The sequence below is a fragment of the Myodes glareolus genome, chromosome 13, assembly GCF_982192425.1.
Source record: "Myodes glareolus chromosome 13, mMyoGla1.1, whole genome shotgun sequence".
NCBI lineage: Eukaryota > Metazoa > Chordata > Mammalia > Rodentia > Cricetidae > Myodes > Myodes glareolus.
Window position 1 is genome coordinate 27,249,045 of NC_142038.1, and position 17,935 is coordinate 27,266,979.

The 17,935-nt window shown below is 50.4% G+C and overlaps 1 protein-coding gene across 4 annotated transcripts in view; it reads right to left on the reverse strand.

Moving 5' to 3' along the window:
* Positions 1-1,496: 1,496 nt before the first annotated feature.
* The window catches only part of Camk2a (calcium/calmodulin dependent protein kinase II alpha), a 62,652-nt gene continuing 46,213 nt past the window's right edge, over positions 1,497-17,935 (reverse strand). For 2 of the 4 annotated variants that reach the window (XM_087896030.1, XM_087896032.1), the window contains 4 exons: positions 11,156-11,231; positions 8,754-8,848; positions 4,550-4,778; positions 1,497-4,313 (listed from right to left, as the gene is read on the reverse strand). In XM_087896030.1, coding sequence (XP_087752156.1) covers positions 4,310-4,313; positions 4,550-4,778; positions 8,754-8,848; positions 11,156-11,231 — 404 coding nt within the window. In that variant the 3' untranslated portion in view covers positions 1,497-4,309. Of the gene's footprint in view, positions 4,314-4,545; positions 4,779-8,753; positions 8,849-11,155; positions 11,232-17,935 lie in introns of those variants that run through there. The other 2 variants (XM_087896033.1, XM_087896031.1) reach the window with 1 other exon arrangement.

The window sequence follows — 17,935 nt, forward strand, 5'->3', positions numbered from 1 at the left end:
AGGGACTTTGGGGTACCAGTACAAGGGCCACAGTTTAGGAGGACACCATTAAACAATACCCTTGGCCCTGTGAAATCCAGGCCTTTGGGGTTGTGACTTAGGATGACTGATTCCTCTGGTTTGCCTGAGACTGTCTTTGCTTGTTTGGTTTGGTTTGAGTTCTTTGAAACAGGGTTTCTCTGTGTAGCTTTGAGTGTTCTGGAACTCACTGTATAGACCAGGCTGGCTTCAAAACTCAGAGATCCCCCTGCCTCTGCCTCCATAGTGTTGGGATTAAAGTTATGCACCACCAGGCCCAGTCAATTGTCCTAGTTATAGGACCAAAAAGCTCATGTCAACATCTGGGACGATCTCAAGCAAAATAGATGAGTTTGCTGGTTTCTGCTGTGAGCAGAGGAGGGGGGAATGACGACGGCACACAGACACCGCCACCTTGTCACACCAGCCCTGCTGGGCTGAAGGTGAGTGGTGTGGGCACAGAGAAACTCCCTGGAGTCCATGGGGCCTCTCCCTGGTACCCTGCTGTCCGGCAGGCACAGGGCTCCTCCCAAGCAGCAGTCTCGCTAGATTACATGTGTAGTCTTGAGGTCTTTCCTCCCCTTAGCTCATCATCACATGGATCACTGGGGACTCTGAAGCTTAGGAATTGTCTGTGAGGTCATGCAGAAGGAAGAAAATGGGTAGGGAGGACCTCTTCTAGACAACGCTTCTCATTGTCCAAGGAAAGCTGAAGCCCTAACAGAAGACGAACCTTGACCTGAAGGCCCCTCAGAGAGACTTGAGTTCTTGGCTGCTTGTGACAATCCATACTCACCCCTAATTCTTGTAAAGGGTACCCAAAGTGCCTGAAAGGAAGCAGACTCCATCCTTGGTCCTAAGGGTGCAAACATGTGGTCCAGACAATCGCATGCGGATTGGCTCAGCCTTGAGCATATGAACCAAGTTATTCTGACCTACTTGAAGACCGACCAGGGCTTTCATTTTGCTACATTGGGGCCGGGGGAGGGGGGGGAGGCTTGAAACAAAAACATCCCCTAGAGTTCTGTGCCTTGACCAGTTCAAGAAGACATGGAGTCACATAAATTTGTAGCTATTTATTGCACTGAAAACACCAAGAATAAAACAGACACCTCTTCTTCCCTCCCCCCACCCCCACCCCCACCCCAGTAGCAGAAAGTTTGAGCAGTGGTCATTCAAGTTCACAGCCACATATTAAAAAAGAAAGAAAGAGAGAGAAGGAGAGAATTGAAACAAAACCCTAAACAGATAGTAACAAAGAAACCAGCATGGGAGCCTAGCAAACATACTCCCCTAAGCCCTTTGAAGGGGGCCAGGAAGCCATGGGGCAGGATTTGAGCTATGGCGCATAAGGCTGGAGATGCTTTTCCTATAAACCTGATGAGAGGCTGAGTTTTGATTTGGCCTGCCTGCCTTCCTTCCTTCCTTCCTTCCTTCCTTCCTTCCTTCCTTCCTTCCTTCCTTCCTTTCTTTCTTTCTTTCTTTCTATTTCCTTTCCTTCCTTCCTTCCTTTCTTCTTTCCTTTCTTTCTTTCTTTCTTTCTTTCTTTCTTTCTTTCTTTTTATTTCCTTTCCTTTCTTCCTTCCTTCCTTCCTCTTTTCTTTCTTTCTTTTTTTCATCTAGAGGGTATCTGGGAGGAGCATGGAGCTTGTCTGGTGAGGGTGGGCTCTGGGCAGTTTTTTTCTGCCAGTTCTCCTGCCACCTTGGGGCCATTATAGTGTCCCAAGGTCTATATTAGTTGGCTGCCCACCCACAGGAGCGGCCTCTGCAGAGCGGGCCATCTCAGACTGGGGTGGGGATCTGCCTCCATTTCTTCCACATGTGGAGAGGCACAGTGGGCATGGGGCATGTTAGCCAACAGAAGCAGGGCATAGGCGTCTTCTGGTTGGGGAAACTGAGGCCCCACAAGGGGCAAGGACTCACCCAAAGCAGGTCTAATCAGAGCCTGGAATCAAAGACACCAAAGTCCTCAAACACTTCTTTTCCCTGCAGTCCATTGCTGGCAAGCAATAGACAGGCACCAAAAAGGGAAATGAGGGGCAGGCAGGGAAAAGGATAGGGACTGGCCAGGCTTGGCACATAAGAAGGCCAGCCAGCGACAAACCCACCAGGCTCTCATAAGTGGGGTGGCTTAGACATGTCACCGTCTTGTTTGACCCTCCATCATTCTGGGTAGGAACACTGATGGAGAAACTGAGGCTTGAATAAGGGGTTTGATCTTGCTTGGTAATTACAGTATCCCCTAGTAAAGGCCACACCCTCCTCCTTTACCTTTGCCTGGGGATGGCTGGGAACAGTGGATTCACTGGGCCTTCTAAGGAAGCCTGGTTCTGGGGCAGGGCCAGGGCCCATCCCTGGGCCTAGGCAGTAGTGTCTCTACCAAGGGCAGAGGACCACCGTGGGGTGACTTACACAACAGAGCCACTCTCCTGCCCTGTACGTGTCCCTGGGCAGCAGGACTTGAGAGAAGAGCCCAGCACATAGCTCATTACACGGGTGAAGGGGGAACACCAGAAAGTTCTGGATTAAACATCCCTTCCACTTTTGCTCCAACCAACCCTCAGAGAAGCCGAGAGAATCAGTGTCATCTCCAAACCCCTGGGCACATGGCTCTTCCTTCCCTAGGATCCCCCAGAGGGCACAATGTCTCATGCTGGCAAAACATGGCCACACAGAGACCAAAAGCACAGAGAGGCAGCAACGTAATCCCAAGTTGGACACTGAGAATACAACCTCGAATGTTATTAGTATTATTATTTTGTCCAAAACATGTCGTTTGATTTTTGCTGAGTGTTTTCTTCTTTTTTGTTTTTGTTTTTTTTTCAACATACTTACTGCATATAAAGTCATGCAAAGAAAACAGTGCAGACAGGCGATCCCCGTGGATGAGACACAGCATTCCAAATCAGAGCCAAGAAGAGGGAGAGAGAGAGGAAGAGAAAGAGAAAGGGAGGGAGAGAGAAGGGGGGGAGGGGAGGACAGGAGGGCAGGCAGGCAAGCACACTAGAGTGCTCGCCAGCCCAAGTTCAGCATGAAGTAGGAAAATAAGTTTCTGGTGCTCTGTTTTGTCCAAGTTAAGAGAAGCAATGAGGATACGTGCTCAGGAGGTAGTAGGGGGTGGGATGGGGAGGTGGCACAAAGATGTAGGGAAAGAAGTCTTGGGAAGTACAGTGGAGTGAGGACTCCAGTTACAGAGATGTCAAATCTGGAGCTTCTCATCCTGGTGGTCTCCCCGGCCCTGACTACTTACTCATTATATATTAGTCATGCTGGCCCTGGAAGAAATCCTGTCAGCTGACCATGGGGACCAGAATGGAAGGAAGCTGTGCTCCCTGGGGGGTGAGGCCACCTCAGAAAGGAACCCCCCCCCCAAAAAAAAACCTGGAACAGAGTGAAAAATTCCCCTCACCCCTCTTCCCACTTCCCAACCCGATCCAACTCTTCTTGAGGTCTAGTTACACATAAATATCTTTTAACGCAAAATCGAGTTACGAAATACACAGAAGTTTGGCTGTAAAAAGGCATGCGTCCAAGTAGAAGATGATACCTAAGTGTTGTTTGCTTTGCCCCTGAAACACCATCCGATCTCCTCTCAGATGGAAGAGGCTGGAATTCTCCATGGACGTTGGAGGGCAGACTGGGCAGGTTAACACTGGAGGCAAACTTGGCAGAAGGACTGAGGCAGCGAGTGGGGTGCCTGAAGGGTAGAGCCCACCCCTCCCCCATAGGCGATGGTCTGATGAGCCCAGGGCCAGCATGGGAGGGGAGCAGAGGAGAGCGGCAGCTGAAGGCAGGAGCTCCTGGCAGTGGCTCCTCTCTTACTCTCTCTCAGAAACAGTTGGTTTGGAGATTGAGGGGGCTCATCTCTGCTTCCCTGGGGACCCCAGAAGAGGAGAGATCCAAGAGGGGGACCCATGTCACACTTGCCCTCTTCTTCCTGGCTTCCTGGTAAACACACAGCTGGGGCCTCCTCACCTACAGTCAAAGCTAGGCCAGGCCAACAACAGTAGTTGGGGAGTGGGGGTTCCTGGGGCCCGCATCCTGGGTACTGAAGCCTGAAGAAGATCCCCACTGACAGGAAGAGGGTGCCGGTGAGAGCTGGGAAGAGTGGGCCATTTGCTTTGATGTTGCGATGGCTTTTTTCGTGATGAGAGGTGACAATGGCGGGGGGGGGGGGGGTGCTGGGACAAGGAGAATTCCAACGAAATCCAAGAGAGAGCCAGCAGCCACATTCCACGGACAAGGAGTGGATCTCTGCGGTGTGACAACGCAGGGACCCCGGTCCGGTCCTTCAACTGTAAGACATAGGAAGTCCACCACCTTAGACACAGTCACTGCTGCCTCCCAGGGTTTTCACCCACCTTCCCTCAGCATCTGTAGACCCAGAATCTCCTTGCTGGAGTCTCATCACCCTCTCTGAAGATATTCAGAGGTAGAAGGCAGCAGCCTGCTCCCCTGGGCATGCCCCGCTACCCCCACCCCATTTCATCCCAGGTCAACACCCTTAGGTTCAGAAAGAAAGGATTCTTACTGGGGCAGGACGGAGGGTGCCCCCGATCTGTGGAAGTGGACAATCTGCCATTTGCCATCCCTACGGTGCCAGACACGGGTCTCCTCTGACTGGGCTGTGCGGGGGATGCCACCTGCATCCAGGTACTGCGTGATGCGGATGTAGGCGATGCACGCTGACTCGTCGCCCATCAGGTGGATGTGGGGGTTCAGGATGGTGGTGTGCACGGGTTTGCTGTTCCGGGACCACACTGGAGGCAGGGACGGGAGGGGCTGAGGCGATGCAACCCAGAGGGACTTCCTGCCTCTTTCTTCATCCTGCCTCATCCTGCTCTCAGCTTCCAACTTCCCTTTTCAGGGAGACACCTTTGCCTGACTCGTGCACAGTAAGGGTATCTCTGGGACAGGGATCAGCTACCTGAGAGTCAAGGCAGAACTGCTACATAACCTAGGTAACAGGATACCACCTCCCAGATAAGGTACAATGAACTTCAGACGTGCCAAATTGCTCAAACATGGGAGGAGTGGGGTTTTTGAATTAGCACCTTGTACATACAAAATCATGAATCCCCGACAATTTACTGAGCCAGGTAAGGTTGTTTTTTCTTCAACACAGATCCATACTGGGACCAGGCCAGCACTCAAATGGTAGAGGCTAATATGGGTGTAAGATGATGGATAGTAACTGAGCTTCTATCTCTGGGTCAGGGAGACAGTAGAGAGTAAGGGGGATGGTGGTGATAGAACACCTTGTCCCATCCCAAGGGCACCCTGCCTATATAGATCTCCTTGGGTACTATGTGTTTCACACCTTATTGCTCAAGAGAGTCTGGAAATCTTTCTGGATTTTCGTATGGAAAGTCTTCACCTTTCACTGCTGTTCTGTTTTTCAAATGTAACACAGCCTGTAAACCGTATAAAATGTCTGTAATCTAGACATGCCCCACCCTGCTGCTTATCAACTCTGTTGTGAGCTATTGAATTATAGAAACAGGGGGAAAGGTATTGTAGAATCTTCCACCCTTCCATTTCAGGGGGCTGGGGGACACAGGAAGATCTCGCTGCCATGACAACTAACCAGAGCACCTGGAAACGGTTTCTACCTCCAGTTTCAGCATCACCAGAGTGTTCTAGAAACTTTCAAGTTGTTCGTCAAGATATGAAACAGAAGCACAGAAAGACAGTGGCCCAGGGACAGACAGAGGCCTTCAGGTCCTCACTCCGACAAGAACCCTTGTATCCTCCCCTAGTGGAGCCCAAATATTGGTCCCAACCCTGTCAACAGCTAGTCTCAAATGTGGAGTCTCCAACGCCACCTAAGACGCCCCCATGTGAGACCCGGTACCACCGCCATTTCCTCCCCATCCCCTTACTCTGATTCCATTACCCAATCAAAGGTGTAAACTGATATCCCCTGAAACATGCAAAGTGTCTTTTTTTTCTGGTCTGAAAAGAGCACCTGATGGCCCCCCCCCTTTAGTACTGTGATCACTGTGAGCTCAAGCCTTCAATAGGCAAGTCTCAGAGAAGCAGCAGAACAGAGTCAGAATTTCAAGCTCTCAGACACACAAAATGTAAACCTATAGAATAACCTTAGCACAGTGGTTCTCAACCTATGGGTCATGACCCCTTTGTGTCAACTGACCCTTTCACAGGGGTCACCTAAGACCGTCAGAAAACACAGATGTTTACATTATGTTTTATAACAAGTAGCAAAATTACAGTTATGAAGTAGCCACAAAAATTTTGGTCGAGGGTCACTACAACATGGGGAACTGTATTAAAGGGTCGCAGCATTAGGAAGGTTGAGAACCACCACCTTAGAGGCTAACGGTCACCAAGTTTCTCTTTTCCAAAGTGCATGAGACTTCCCTAAATGTATCTGAATATCATATATGAGGCTGGAAGCCATGTGCCCATTAATATGTATGGAAAATGAATCCAAAACCACTATCTGACTTGGTCAAAGCTGTTAATTTCTGGGGGAAATATGAAGAAATCAAGCTCACAGTGCCTGGATTAGGACAATCCAGGCCCATTCCAGAACGGACAAACAGCTTAGCATTGGTAGTGGTGGGGGACAAGCTTTGCCGCTGTTGATTGTGGCTGAGATCCCACGGACTCTAACATGATGCAGTGTTATTTGACCAGGTTAGCGTTTTCCAGGTTATGCTTCTCGTGGACAAGGTGGGAGATAGGGCCAGGTGCTGGGTAAGAAAGGGCAGGCACTGGGAGAAAGCTCTGAATGGGTGAGAAGCTATCCTGGGTCACACCCCTGTGAGTCGTCCTTAGAGGTAACCAGAGGGTTAAGCATAGGGTCTGGGAGTCAGTGCTGAGGTAGCATCTGCCACATGAGCAGCCCAGAAACATGGACTTCTTTCTGCATTTGGACTCCTTGGTGGTGGTCCCCGCACCTACACCTGCTTAGTTGAACCTTAGCTTGGTCTCTGCCCAGCTCTGGGAAGACTAGCAGACCGCAGCTGGGAAACAGCACCCCCAGAGGACAGAGGTATAATGGCAATCCTCAAATGTAGGGAACTGAGTTCAGGATGAGAGAGCCCAAGATCTACCTTCTCTTACTAGAATTCAGTCTCCATCACTTAGCGTGGAGGATCCTGTCTGATTCTTTAAGGAAATGTCACTTCTTCCTTTGCTTATTTTTAAAGGAGGGAATACTTGGAACCTCAGTACTCCATAAAATACAACCAGAGGGGTGCAAACCCGGAGGTGGGGAGGCCTGCTGCTTTGCTGACGAAATGGACCCTATCAGCAAAAGAAAGGCGCCAGGTTGAGACAGAGCTAAATCTGCAGTTGGCTTTGGGGCGAGTGGCTTCCCCTCTCTTGGCCACAGTGGATATGTCTTTCTGAATGACAGAATTGGGCTTCACCTTGAGTTGCCGCAGAACCACCTGCACTGCGTTTGTTAAGCCGTGTGTGAGCACCATCTGGCCTTATTTCATGAAATGATTTTCCTGGTTAGCTTCATAATATGTTTACTGTATTTATTTTTAAGATTTTATTTTTAATGTGTCTGTGTGCTTGATGGGGGCAGGGAGTGGGTGGGGTGTGTGGGGGGGAGTATGTACAAGGAGCGCAATGATCTGCGGAAGCCAGAAGAGGGCGCCGGATCTTCTGGAGCTGGAACTCCAGGCAGCTATGACAGGGCAATGGTTGCTGGGACCTGAACCCAGGTCCTCTGCAAGAGTCGGGACACATTCCTAGCCTCTGAGCCATCTCTCCAGCCCTAATGTGATTATTGTAAATAAGACTTCCCAGCACCGTCATTCGTGGACGATGAGCCACACAGAGCATGCAGGGAACAGAAAGTCCAGCGAGGAGAAAGTAGTTAGACCCTTCCTGCCCCACATTCTTGCCCGCAAGGCATCTGGAACCTTGCTGCCCTTTGAAATAGGAGAGAACTGGGAACTGGGAGAGAGGTGTGAGCTGAGTCCTTCTCTGCCTGAGAATTCCATGAGAATTAGTCAGAAAGGGCTTTCTTGCCATTCGAGTCAATGCAATTCCAGGTGCCTAGAAATACCGGGAAGTCTGTGTGTGGTTTGTACCTGTCATTTGGTACTAAGATCACTATACCACCCCTGAGGTCCATCCTTCATATCCTAACCTTGGCTTGGTCCCTGTCTGACCCCTGGGTAAGACACAAACAAGCGGGAAGCTCATTGGCTCAGACCCAGGCTCGGCACCCTGCCCACCCTCGTTGCAAGCTTCTGAGACCTCTCCTGCAGAGGAGAGGCCCAGGAAGGACAGACACGCAGGACAGAGACCTGGACACACAGGCAGGGCACAGCAGTGTGAAATCCCTGGCCCTCCCTACCTATGAGGTCATATGCAGCACAACCCAGGAGCTGCTGGTGGTGTGTTAGTGAAGGTTCCCTGTTTATCAGTGGGAACAAAGACCCGCCACGAAACTCTCCCAGGCTAGAAGGCAGGAGGGGGCTAGGGAGGTTTATCGTATATATGCTTTGTCTTTGGGGACCCACCCCGGCCTCACCCCATCCTCAGCCACAGGAAGGACAGCTGGCAGTCCAGCTCAGCGGGCAATCAGTGGGGAGGGAACGAAGAAAGTACCAACCCCTGTCCACATGGACTCCTCCTCTTCACTGGCTCCTGAGCCGCCCCTGAGGCCCTGCCCGTCACCCTGCTGTGCCATCAGCAGGACATGGAAGGAGAGCAGACAACAGGCACCCCAGAGAGAAGGGATTGCTCACGGTTTTCAAAATAGAATCGATGAAAGTCCAGGCCCTCGACCAGGTTCCCCAGGGCCTCAGGTTCGAAGGCTGTCATTCCAGGATCACACATTTTCCTGGGGGAAGGAAACCAGAGGAAAGAGGGGCCTGAGAAGACCACTTCCCGTCGTCCCCCTAGAGGGCAGCAGCTGAATGGGAATGGCCATGCTTTCCTTTGAGGGCTCAACAAAGGAGGAGTTCGCACGACTGTGGAGTGTGGAGCAGAACTGGAGGATGCCCGCTACATCCAGGGAGCCCAAGTTCAGGTTCTGATTCCCCAGCATGTGGGAGCAAGAGTACCAGGGGGTGAGGTAGCCGTGCTGTATAGCCTACTCCTCATTCTCCATGCTGTTCCCCAGTCCTGGCAGTGACCCAAAGGGGCTTTTCCAAACTTGTCTCTTGGGTTGTAGAAATGAGGTGCCTTTCCCTTTGCATAAAGTGACCTCAGCTCCCCAAGACAGGTGTGTATATTGAGGACATGCATTTTAACAATTTGGACAAAAACACCCTATGTCTGGAACACCCTGACTGTTTCCTCTGCTGTAAATGGGGGGAAAGAGTCTTAATGAAGGAGATGCCTATGAGGCTGGAGAGGTGGCTCAGCAGTTAAGAGCATTGCTTGTTCTTCCAGAGGGCCTGGGTTCGATGGTGGCTCACAACCATCTGAAACTCCAGGCCGTCTTCTGGCCTCTATAGGTACCAGGTATATAAACATACATGCAGGCAAAACGCCCATATTCATAAAATAATACATTTTTAAGAAAGTGATGTCAAAGAGGAAGCAGAGGATGTGGCAGGGGTGGCCCTCAGCAAAAGGAAGCTGTGTTTTCAGATGATTGGCCCATCCAGGTGTCAGTCTTCCTGAGTGACTGCTAGGCAAGGGAGTTATTTACATACCTGGAGGGTCTTTTCAAGGACAACATAAACCCCTATGACCATAGCAAAGAAACCAGGTGCAGGAAATGCCCCCACTCAAGCTAAGCTTCCGGTCCACAGGAGAACTGGAAATCTCAGAAGAGGACATCAGGTCTGGCCTTGCCTGAGATGAACAAAGCCTTTGAGGTTCCCTCAAGTCTACCCCCACTGCAGAACTTGGTCATCTGGGCTCTCAGCATCTGTCAAGGACTTGAAGGCTCCTCTGCTCCAAGTGCATCATACATATGCAGAAACTGAGGCTCAGGGAGATGAAGGGGCTAGTTCAGGAGCATGCCAGGGCACCACAGGCTCCAAGGCCATGGTAAGTTTCAGAGTCTTGAACAGGATGAAAACACCATCATTGTCTGTAACATTATAGAAGGACCCCCAGAAAGGTCACCTCACTAGATCTTTATTCCCTGGCTGTGGTTTTTCAGAGTCACCAACCTGGTGAGTCCTGACTTAACTTCTTTAGGGCTACCCAGAAATACTGGTGACAGAGTCTGCTTCCATGCCTTGCTGCTACACTCTGGCAGACTCCCCTGTGCACCTTCCTTGAGCATATACTTATAGCTTGTGCACATACAAGTCCATGTGCAAGTCTATGTATAGTATGTGAGGCCCCTGGGCTTTCACAGATGCCTCTTGAGTACCTTGCCCCTCCAGACTTGCCAGTGACTTTCCAATGACTGAATTCAGTTCCCACGGTTAGAATGTACATTGAAGCTTCAGGTGGCCTGAGATCACACCCGCCATGCTCACATTAACACCACCTCACATTAACCCCACAGGCAAGGGTCACTCTGTCTTGGTTGGAAGTTTTCGCCCACCAAAAAGCAGGTATTGGATTGCCAGATCCAGACCCCATCAGCCGTGGTCAAAATGCCAAGGCCTACAAACCCAGAACATCCAGTTTCTCCTGGTCAGACAGAGAGACCAACAAATGTGCAGTGACCACGAGGGGGCGCTGAATCCCAGTTTATGCACACAGTCACCCTGCTAAGGGCTGGAGCGGGTGTGTGAACAGAGAATGTTCAGTTTAAGACTGTGCCTTACTCCCCAGAGGGTTTAAGGTTCACTTTGCTTGCTCTTGCTCACTAATGGTGCACACCCTCTGGGTCCCTGCTTGCTCCAGCTCAGCTGAAGTCAAAGACCTCTGGAGATCCAGGAAAAGGACTCGACCCACTGGGCAAGCTGGAGCAGGGACTGCCTCCATTCCCTCCTCCCCATGCTAGGGCACAGACCACCCTTCTTTTTTGGGGTGCGGGAGAACAAAGTAGATTTACTGGAGCGCCTCCCCGAATCAAGCTGGCAGGAAGAGGAACGTGTAGTATCATGAGCACCAGGTCAAGTGGGGGCTCCATCCTCATTCACAGCACATGCAGAGAGTGAGTAGACTCTGTTCCCCACGGTTAGCACCCCTGAACCCGATCCAGGCAGAGCATGCAGAAAGAGCCTGGCTGACTCACGTGTAGGACTCAAAATCTCCATTGCTTATGGCTTCGATCAGCTGTTCTGTCACTTTTATAATTTCCTGCTTGCGCACTGTAAGGTAGAGGGGGCACACAAACAATAACAACAGTGATAGTCATGAAGGACCGAGCACCAGCTTCTGAGTTCCCAGCACGTGCCAGGCGGGCTCTGCGGGGACCTGACACTGTGCACAGGCGACCTGACACTGTGCACAGATGAGCTCACCCAGCCTTTTGCTGTCCCTGGGAAGGAGAGGTCGGTCGTTAGCCCCATTTCCCACTAGAGACTGAGGCTCAAAGCAGAGAAAACGTAGTTCCCTGAGCTACAAAAGGCAGAGGCATTGCTTCAGCTGGCAGCCTTGACCTCCAAACACCAAGGGGAAAGTTCAGACTCTAGGTCTTATTTGAAGCCAGGTTGTGACTACAAAATAGCCATCTTGATTTACTGTGTGAATCCAAACAGTGTTACATGTTGCTTATTGTTACAAACCAGGGCTCCCCACAGGCAAACATGGGGACACAAAGGAAAGTCTTGGAGGTAACACATCGGGGTACTGTTGGGGTAGTTTTTGTTCAATTTGAGTGACTATAGGATTCAGGCAGAGTTGTCTAGAAGCTTCTAGAATCAACTGCTTTCCCTTATCTGCCTCAGAAAACCAAGAAGCTGCTTTTCTGGTGGAGTGTTAAACGCCAGTCCCCTTGTTAGACGGGCAGTGGCCTGGCCCTCAGCATTCCCACCCATGGAACAAGATTCACTCAGAGCTAGATGGCAGCGCCAAGAACTCGGGTTTCAATTCCAGACAGATCTTCATCCTAAAACCACCTCGGGTTTTTATGGTCTGTGGCGGCTGAGGACCACAAGACTGACTGGCTTGTCAGATGGAGACAAAAGAGTCCTCCTCCCAGAGCTGGTCTGAGGATGGGATGATGAGGTGACCATGAGGCAGTGTCCCCAAGCCCTTCCCATAGCACAGCCATCGCCTGCAGCCCACACTTCAGCTTGCCTTCCCTGCTCCGGCAGGTAGGCCACACAGGAGATGAATGACCCTCAATAATGAAGGAATCGGCAGTGTCCTGGTTCCCAGAGGAGCTGAACAGACACTGCCTTAGTCTAGGGCAGGCCCTCTTTCCCTCCTCCCTTCAGATACGGTTCTCCCCCAAACTTGGCCACTCCAGAGTGGGGCAGAAGTCACATTGTCCAAAAAGTGGGCCCTCCCACCTTGGAACCAAGTCTGGGCGAATCCCTGACTCGCCCTTTTTCTTGCCAGCTGCCTATGTAGCCTTGGGAACTCATCTCAGACCCAGGGGAGACAGATTCTGAGGGCATCCAGGCTTGGGGAACTACTGCAAGCCAGAAATCCAAACTCCTTTCTGGGCTACTGAGGAAACCGAGGCCCAGTGAGGGTCACAACTTGTCCAATGATGTGGAACATACTGTGTAGTCTGGCTGACAGCCCAGAACCTTTTCTACAGGACCCTAGGACTTCAGCCTACATGTTCGTACCCCACGTTCTCATAACACTAACCCCACATGGCTGCTTGGCACTCTACACTTGGAGGTGGGGCTCGGGCTTCCTTGGAATCTGGAGCTAGCATGACCCTACAGGCTACCATACAGACTAAGTATGTGGGTGAGTGGATACTGCCGTCACCAGGGACTTAGTCTGTGGAGTTTCAGAGCTTCATACCCACGCCACAACTGAACTCTCCCCACATCTACACCCGGCGTAGCCCTTGGCATGCAGTGTGTGCTTGGCAGAGGAAACAGTGTTCCAGCAATATAGTCTCCATGATGCTCTCATCCAGCTTGTCCTGACTCTGGTTAGGATCTCCCAGGCTGGGAATGTCTATCAGATCCTGAGTGTCAGCTGTCATGAGGGTTGTTCTCTTTTCAGGGAGCCACCAGGGCAGAAGGTATACCCAACACACATATGTAGAGTGAATGAATGAATAAATGAGCAGATGGCTCCAAACCAGAATCTGAGCTGTCATCTCTGCCCTGTCTCCGGAATTGCCCAGGTTACCTGTACACCTGTTTATAGGGATTTCAGAACCTGGGCTCCTGGACAGCCACGCCATCCTTCGTAAAAGCAGAGACGGGTCATGGGACAAGTGAGCTTTGCCAGCAGGGACTGCAGACTACCCACCCACCACCACCACCACTATGGGATCAGAGGGAATGGTGCAGAACAAACCCACGTGCTCCTGGCAGGCTGCGAAAGCTGAGCCCTTGGACCCTCCAGCATGTCTTTCCATGAGTGTCTCCTGCTGGCTGCTTCTTGCCACCTTCACAAAGAATGTGCCAAAGTGGTCCAGACCCTGGGCTTTGGAGTCAAACTCTCTAGGCTTGCATTGTGATTCTGTTGCCTCATAGCTGCAAGGGACTACCTTGGATCTCATTTTCCCCATCAGAATAATGGAGATATCGTAGTACCTACATTTTAGGGTTATTCTGAGATTCGGGAGAAAGAGCCATCACATGCAACTCTACAGGGGAGCACCTGTGTTCCGAGCACCCAATATCAAGGCATCATTTGAGTGAGAGTGTCTACACACAAGCATTCAGAGAGCAAGGTCTGGCACTCGCTGAGAGACGGCTGCCAACCTTCATCTGCACACTAGGGAGCAGAAGCTTAGCCAAGCCCTGCCTCGAGGCTCCCAACTGGCTGTGTGCTTCCTGGAAGTCTGAGTCATGGGACACAGTCCTGCTGGAGTTAGAGGCTGCAGCAGCCACCAGTCTATTGTCTATGTGTACCTCATGGGACCTTCCGGGCTGAAGTCAGCCTCTGAAAACTCCCTACATGTAGGAACTCTTCTTTCTGCTGCCCAGTGCCTCCAAATGAACACCCGTTCCCTAGTCTCTGTCCTTCCCTGACCAGGTTTCTCTTCTCAGAAATGTGGTTTCCAGATCCACCGCAAGATTGCATCTGTCCTCCAAGCTCCCAAAACTGTCTGAACACGTCTTGGTGTGACACGCACTCTCAGATGGTACAGTATCGGGTCTGGAGACTCACTGAACATTGCACCTCTGTGAATTCAGTGCTAGGTGGGCCTGGCTTGGCTATGCCTTCAGACACCAGGAAACCAAGCTTTCTAAAAGTCAAAGCTACCAGAGCAAGAATCTCTAGCTTTGTTCTCTGGGGCAGGTGCTGTGGACCTGAAGGCCACTCTGATAGGGGCCCTTCCTGGGACTCCAGCAGCCCCAACTGCTTTGCAAGCCGCTTTCCAGAGGTTTACTGCACACTGCTGGCTAGTCTTCTCACCCAGATGTTCTGGAATATTCCTCTACAGACAAGAAAACTGAGGCCCCAGAGAGATTAAGAAAATCTCTTGCCCAGGTGGTGGTGGCACACACCTTTAATCCCAGCACTCGGGAGGCAGAGGCAAGTGAATCTCTGTGAGTTCGAGGCCAGCCTGGTCTACAGAGCAAGTTCCAGGACAGTCAAGGCTACAGAGAGAAACCCTATCTCAAAAAACAAAATGAAACAAAAACAAAGAAACTCTCTTAAGCTCATGCAACACACTGAGGCCCAGCTGGGGCCTGCATTCCTGACTAGTGCTTCCTAATGTCTACCCAGCTTCTGGCAGATACTCTTTAATCCTGGAGAGAGGATGGGTTGCATGCAGAGGCAAGGGCATGGGGTGAAGCCTAGCAGAGCCTGGTATGGCTCATAGATCAGGGGCCCTGCTAAAGCTCTGAACAACTCCTGTCCCTACTTCCCTCCAGGGATGTCGTTCTGACAAACATTTCCAATTAACTGTAACACTGGGTCAGAGTTCACCAGACTGATTCTCACTTGGTAAGAAGACTTAACAGGCTAATGCCAGCGTCAGACTCTGGGAACTCCCTCTGTGCTGGCGGGGCTGGCAGCTGGAGGCTGGGTTTAAGGGCTTTGCTCTGCTCTTACCGGGGCACGTTTTTCGGAACACCGGGTCACTGGGCCTTTTGCGCATGAGGAGGGAAAGCTGGGGCAGAGAACAAGGTCCCCAAATCGTCAGCTAGTAATCATGACGGCTAATCTTGATCGTCAAATGAGTGGACAGGATTTAGAATTACCACAGAAGCGCACCCTTGAGTGCGTCCCTGAGGACATTTCCAGAAAGGGTCACCTGAAGGGGGAAGGTTCACCCTGAATGTGGGCGGCATCTTTCCATGACTGGATGACCAAAAGGAAAAGGTGAGCCAAGCATGGGTATCTACCTCTGTTTCCCGGCTGCAAATTCAGCATCTCCAGCTGCTTTATACTCCCACAGCCATGGCTGCCGACCACAATGGCTGGTGCCCTCAAACTACGAGCCAATATAAACCCTTCCTTAAATTGCTTTTGACAGACTACTTGCCACAGCAACAGGAAGAATTGCTAACACCATAACCCACGTGGGCCTTTCCTCCCTCTATATAAAGGGAAAGAAGTAAATTAAAATCCGAGACAAATTGTTCCCCGGATCCCTTAAAGCGGAGGAGGTTGTTGGCAAATGCGAGGCCTCGCGGCACAGCCCAAAGCCACCATCCAGGTGGAATATATCATTGACAGCCCCTATTTTTCATTACCAGTGCATACACATTTTGTATTCTATTCCAAATAGTCTGTCTGTTTAACATATAAATATTTGTCTTAAAATAGTCTTTGAATCAAATTGACACTCCAAGAAAATGTCATGGGGCTTACTGTCACTCAACCACAAACTCCAGTTTGGGAAAAAAAAAAAGAAATGAAGATGTCTTCCAATAATCACCACATGCCAAATGCTGCACGGGGATTGTACATACAGCTGCCATTTCACTTGTACGGAAATACCAGAAGTTGGTACTAAAGGAAACTGAGACTCAGAGAGGTTGAGTAAGTTGTCCAAGGTCACTCAGCCAATAGAGTATGGAAGGAAATCACCTCCATGCTTTCTATCTTCCCTAAGTCACCTCAGAATCCCAGAATCCATCTCTTCACACTGGGGCCAAAAGTCTCCCGCATGGTGACGATCTAAGAAGCAACTCGGTCCACCAGAGACCTGTGACCTGAGGTAGGGCTGGGCGTGTGCTAAGGACAGACTCATGCGGCCAACTAGGAGGATGCTAGCCTGCAGTTCTCTAAGAGAATGCATTGGTGAGGTAGTCCATGGAGACAGGACGGAGCACCAATTTACCAGCACCAGGCTGCATCCCCCATCAATTTGGGAATGGCCAGAAAGGACATCAACAGACAGACTTTCTCCCAGGTGCCTGCAGGATCAGAAGGCGGTCACCCTGTGTGGAAACTGTCTGCAAGCCTTCATTGCACCCCGCATCCCATTATGACATTATAAAATGCTTGTCATATAAACACAATCTCTTTTTTCCCAGTGTTAGGGATCAAACCCAGGACTCCTACGTGTTAGGCAAATGCTGTCACCAAGCCATAATTCTTCCCTACTGTATATTTTTTTCACAGCAAAATATCTAACCCCTCCCCCCCAAAAATTGTCTCAACTAGTACAGCTGAGATTCCTCCAGACCAGCAACGTTTTTTTATAGTTCAGCAACCCCTTCCCAGAAGGGCATCTCTGGCCCCTTCCCCAGCATGTAGACTGCTGAGGGCTCTCATTTCCCTGGCCTGGGAAATATAAGGGTGCCGGTGCAGGTGGAACCATGGGGCTTTGCTAACCGTCAAGGATCTGTGTTTCCTGGGCAGAATTGGTACACATTCCCTTCCCAGAACACCTTCCCGAAGCCTCCAGTACACTGTCTGCTCACCAGGGTCCAGGGGCAGACTGCCTGGGTTCTAATCCTGACCCCACCTTGAGCCAGTTTCCCCAAATTCTCCATCCTGTATTCTTGCCTGGAGAAGAGGGCTCATGGAAGGGTAAGTGTGTGGCTGCGGAAAACCTCAGGTCAGTGGTTCTCAACCTGTGGGCCTTGACTCCCGTACGGGTCACATATTAGATATCTTGCATATCGGATATTTACCTCATGATTCATAACAGCAGCAAAACTACAGTTATGAAGTAACGATGAAATAATTTTATGGTTGGGGGATCACCACAGCATGAGGAACTATATTAAAGGGTCACAGCGCTAGGAAGGGTGAGAACCGCCGCTCTAGGTCCCCTCTTTTCCCCACTGTGAAATAATGTTGTTCTCTGCAGTGTTCTGAACAAGAGCTATGCAGCACAGTCACAAAAGTTTAAACACAATACCAAAAAAAAAAAAAAAAAAAGCCCGTCACGTTTTGGGGCTGGAGTGATGGCTGAGCAGTTAAGAGAAAGTGACTGAAGACCCAGGTCCAGTTCCCAGGACCCACACAGTGGCTTACAACTGTCCATAGCTCCATTTTCCGAGGGTGCAGTGACCTCTCCTGGCCTCCGAGGGCACCAGACATGCACTTAGTGCACTGATCCATGTGAGCAAAATGTTCATACACATAAGATTAAAATACATGGATCTGAGGGTTGAAGAGATGGCTCAGCAGTTAAGAGCACTGGCTATTCTTCCAGAAGACCCAGGTTCAAATCCCAGCACCCACATGGCAGCTCACAACTGTCTGTAATTCCAATTCCAGGAGATCTGACACCTTCACATCAATGCACATAAAATAAAGTTAAATAAATTATTTAAAAAAATAAAATAAAACACATGGACCTTTTAAAGGATGTCAGGTTTTAAGTAAGTTTGTGACTTTATGCTGGGCTGTGTTCAAGGTCATCCTTGGCCTTGTGCCCTGCAGGCTGCAGGTTGGACACATCTACGCACTGGTTCACGCATAGGTTTAGCAAGTGTCAGTGAGCCAAAGACAGCTCTTGTTA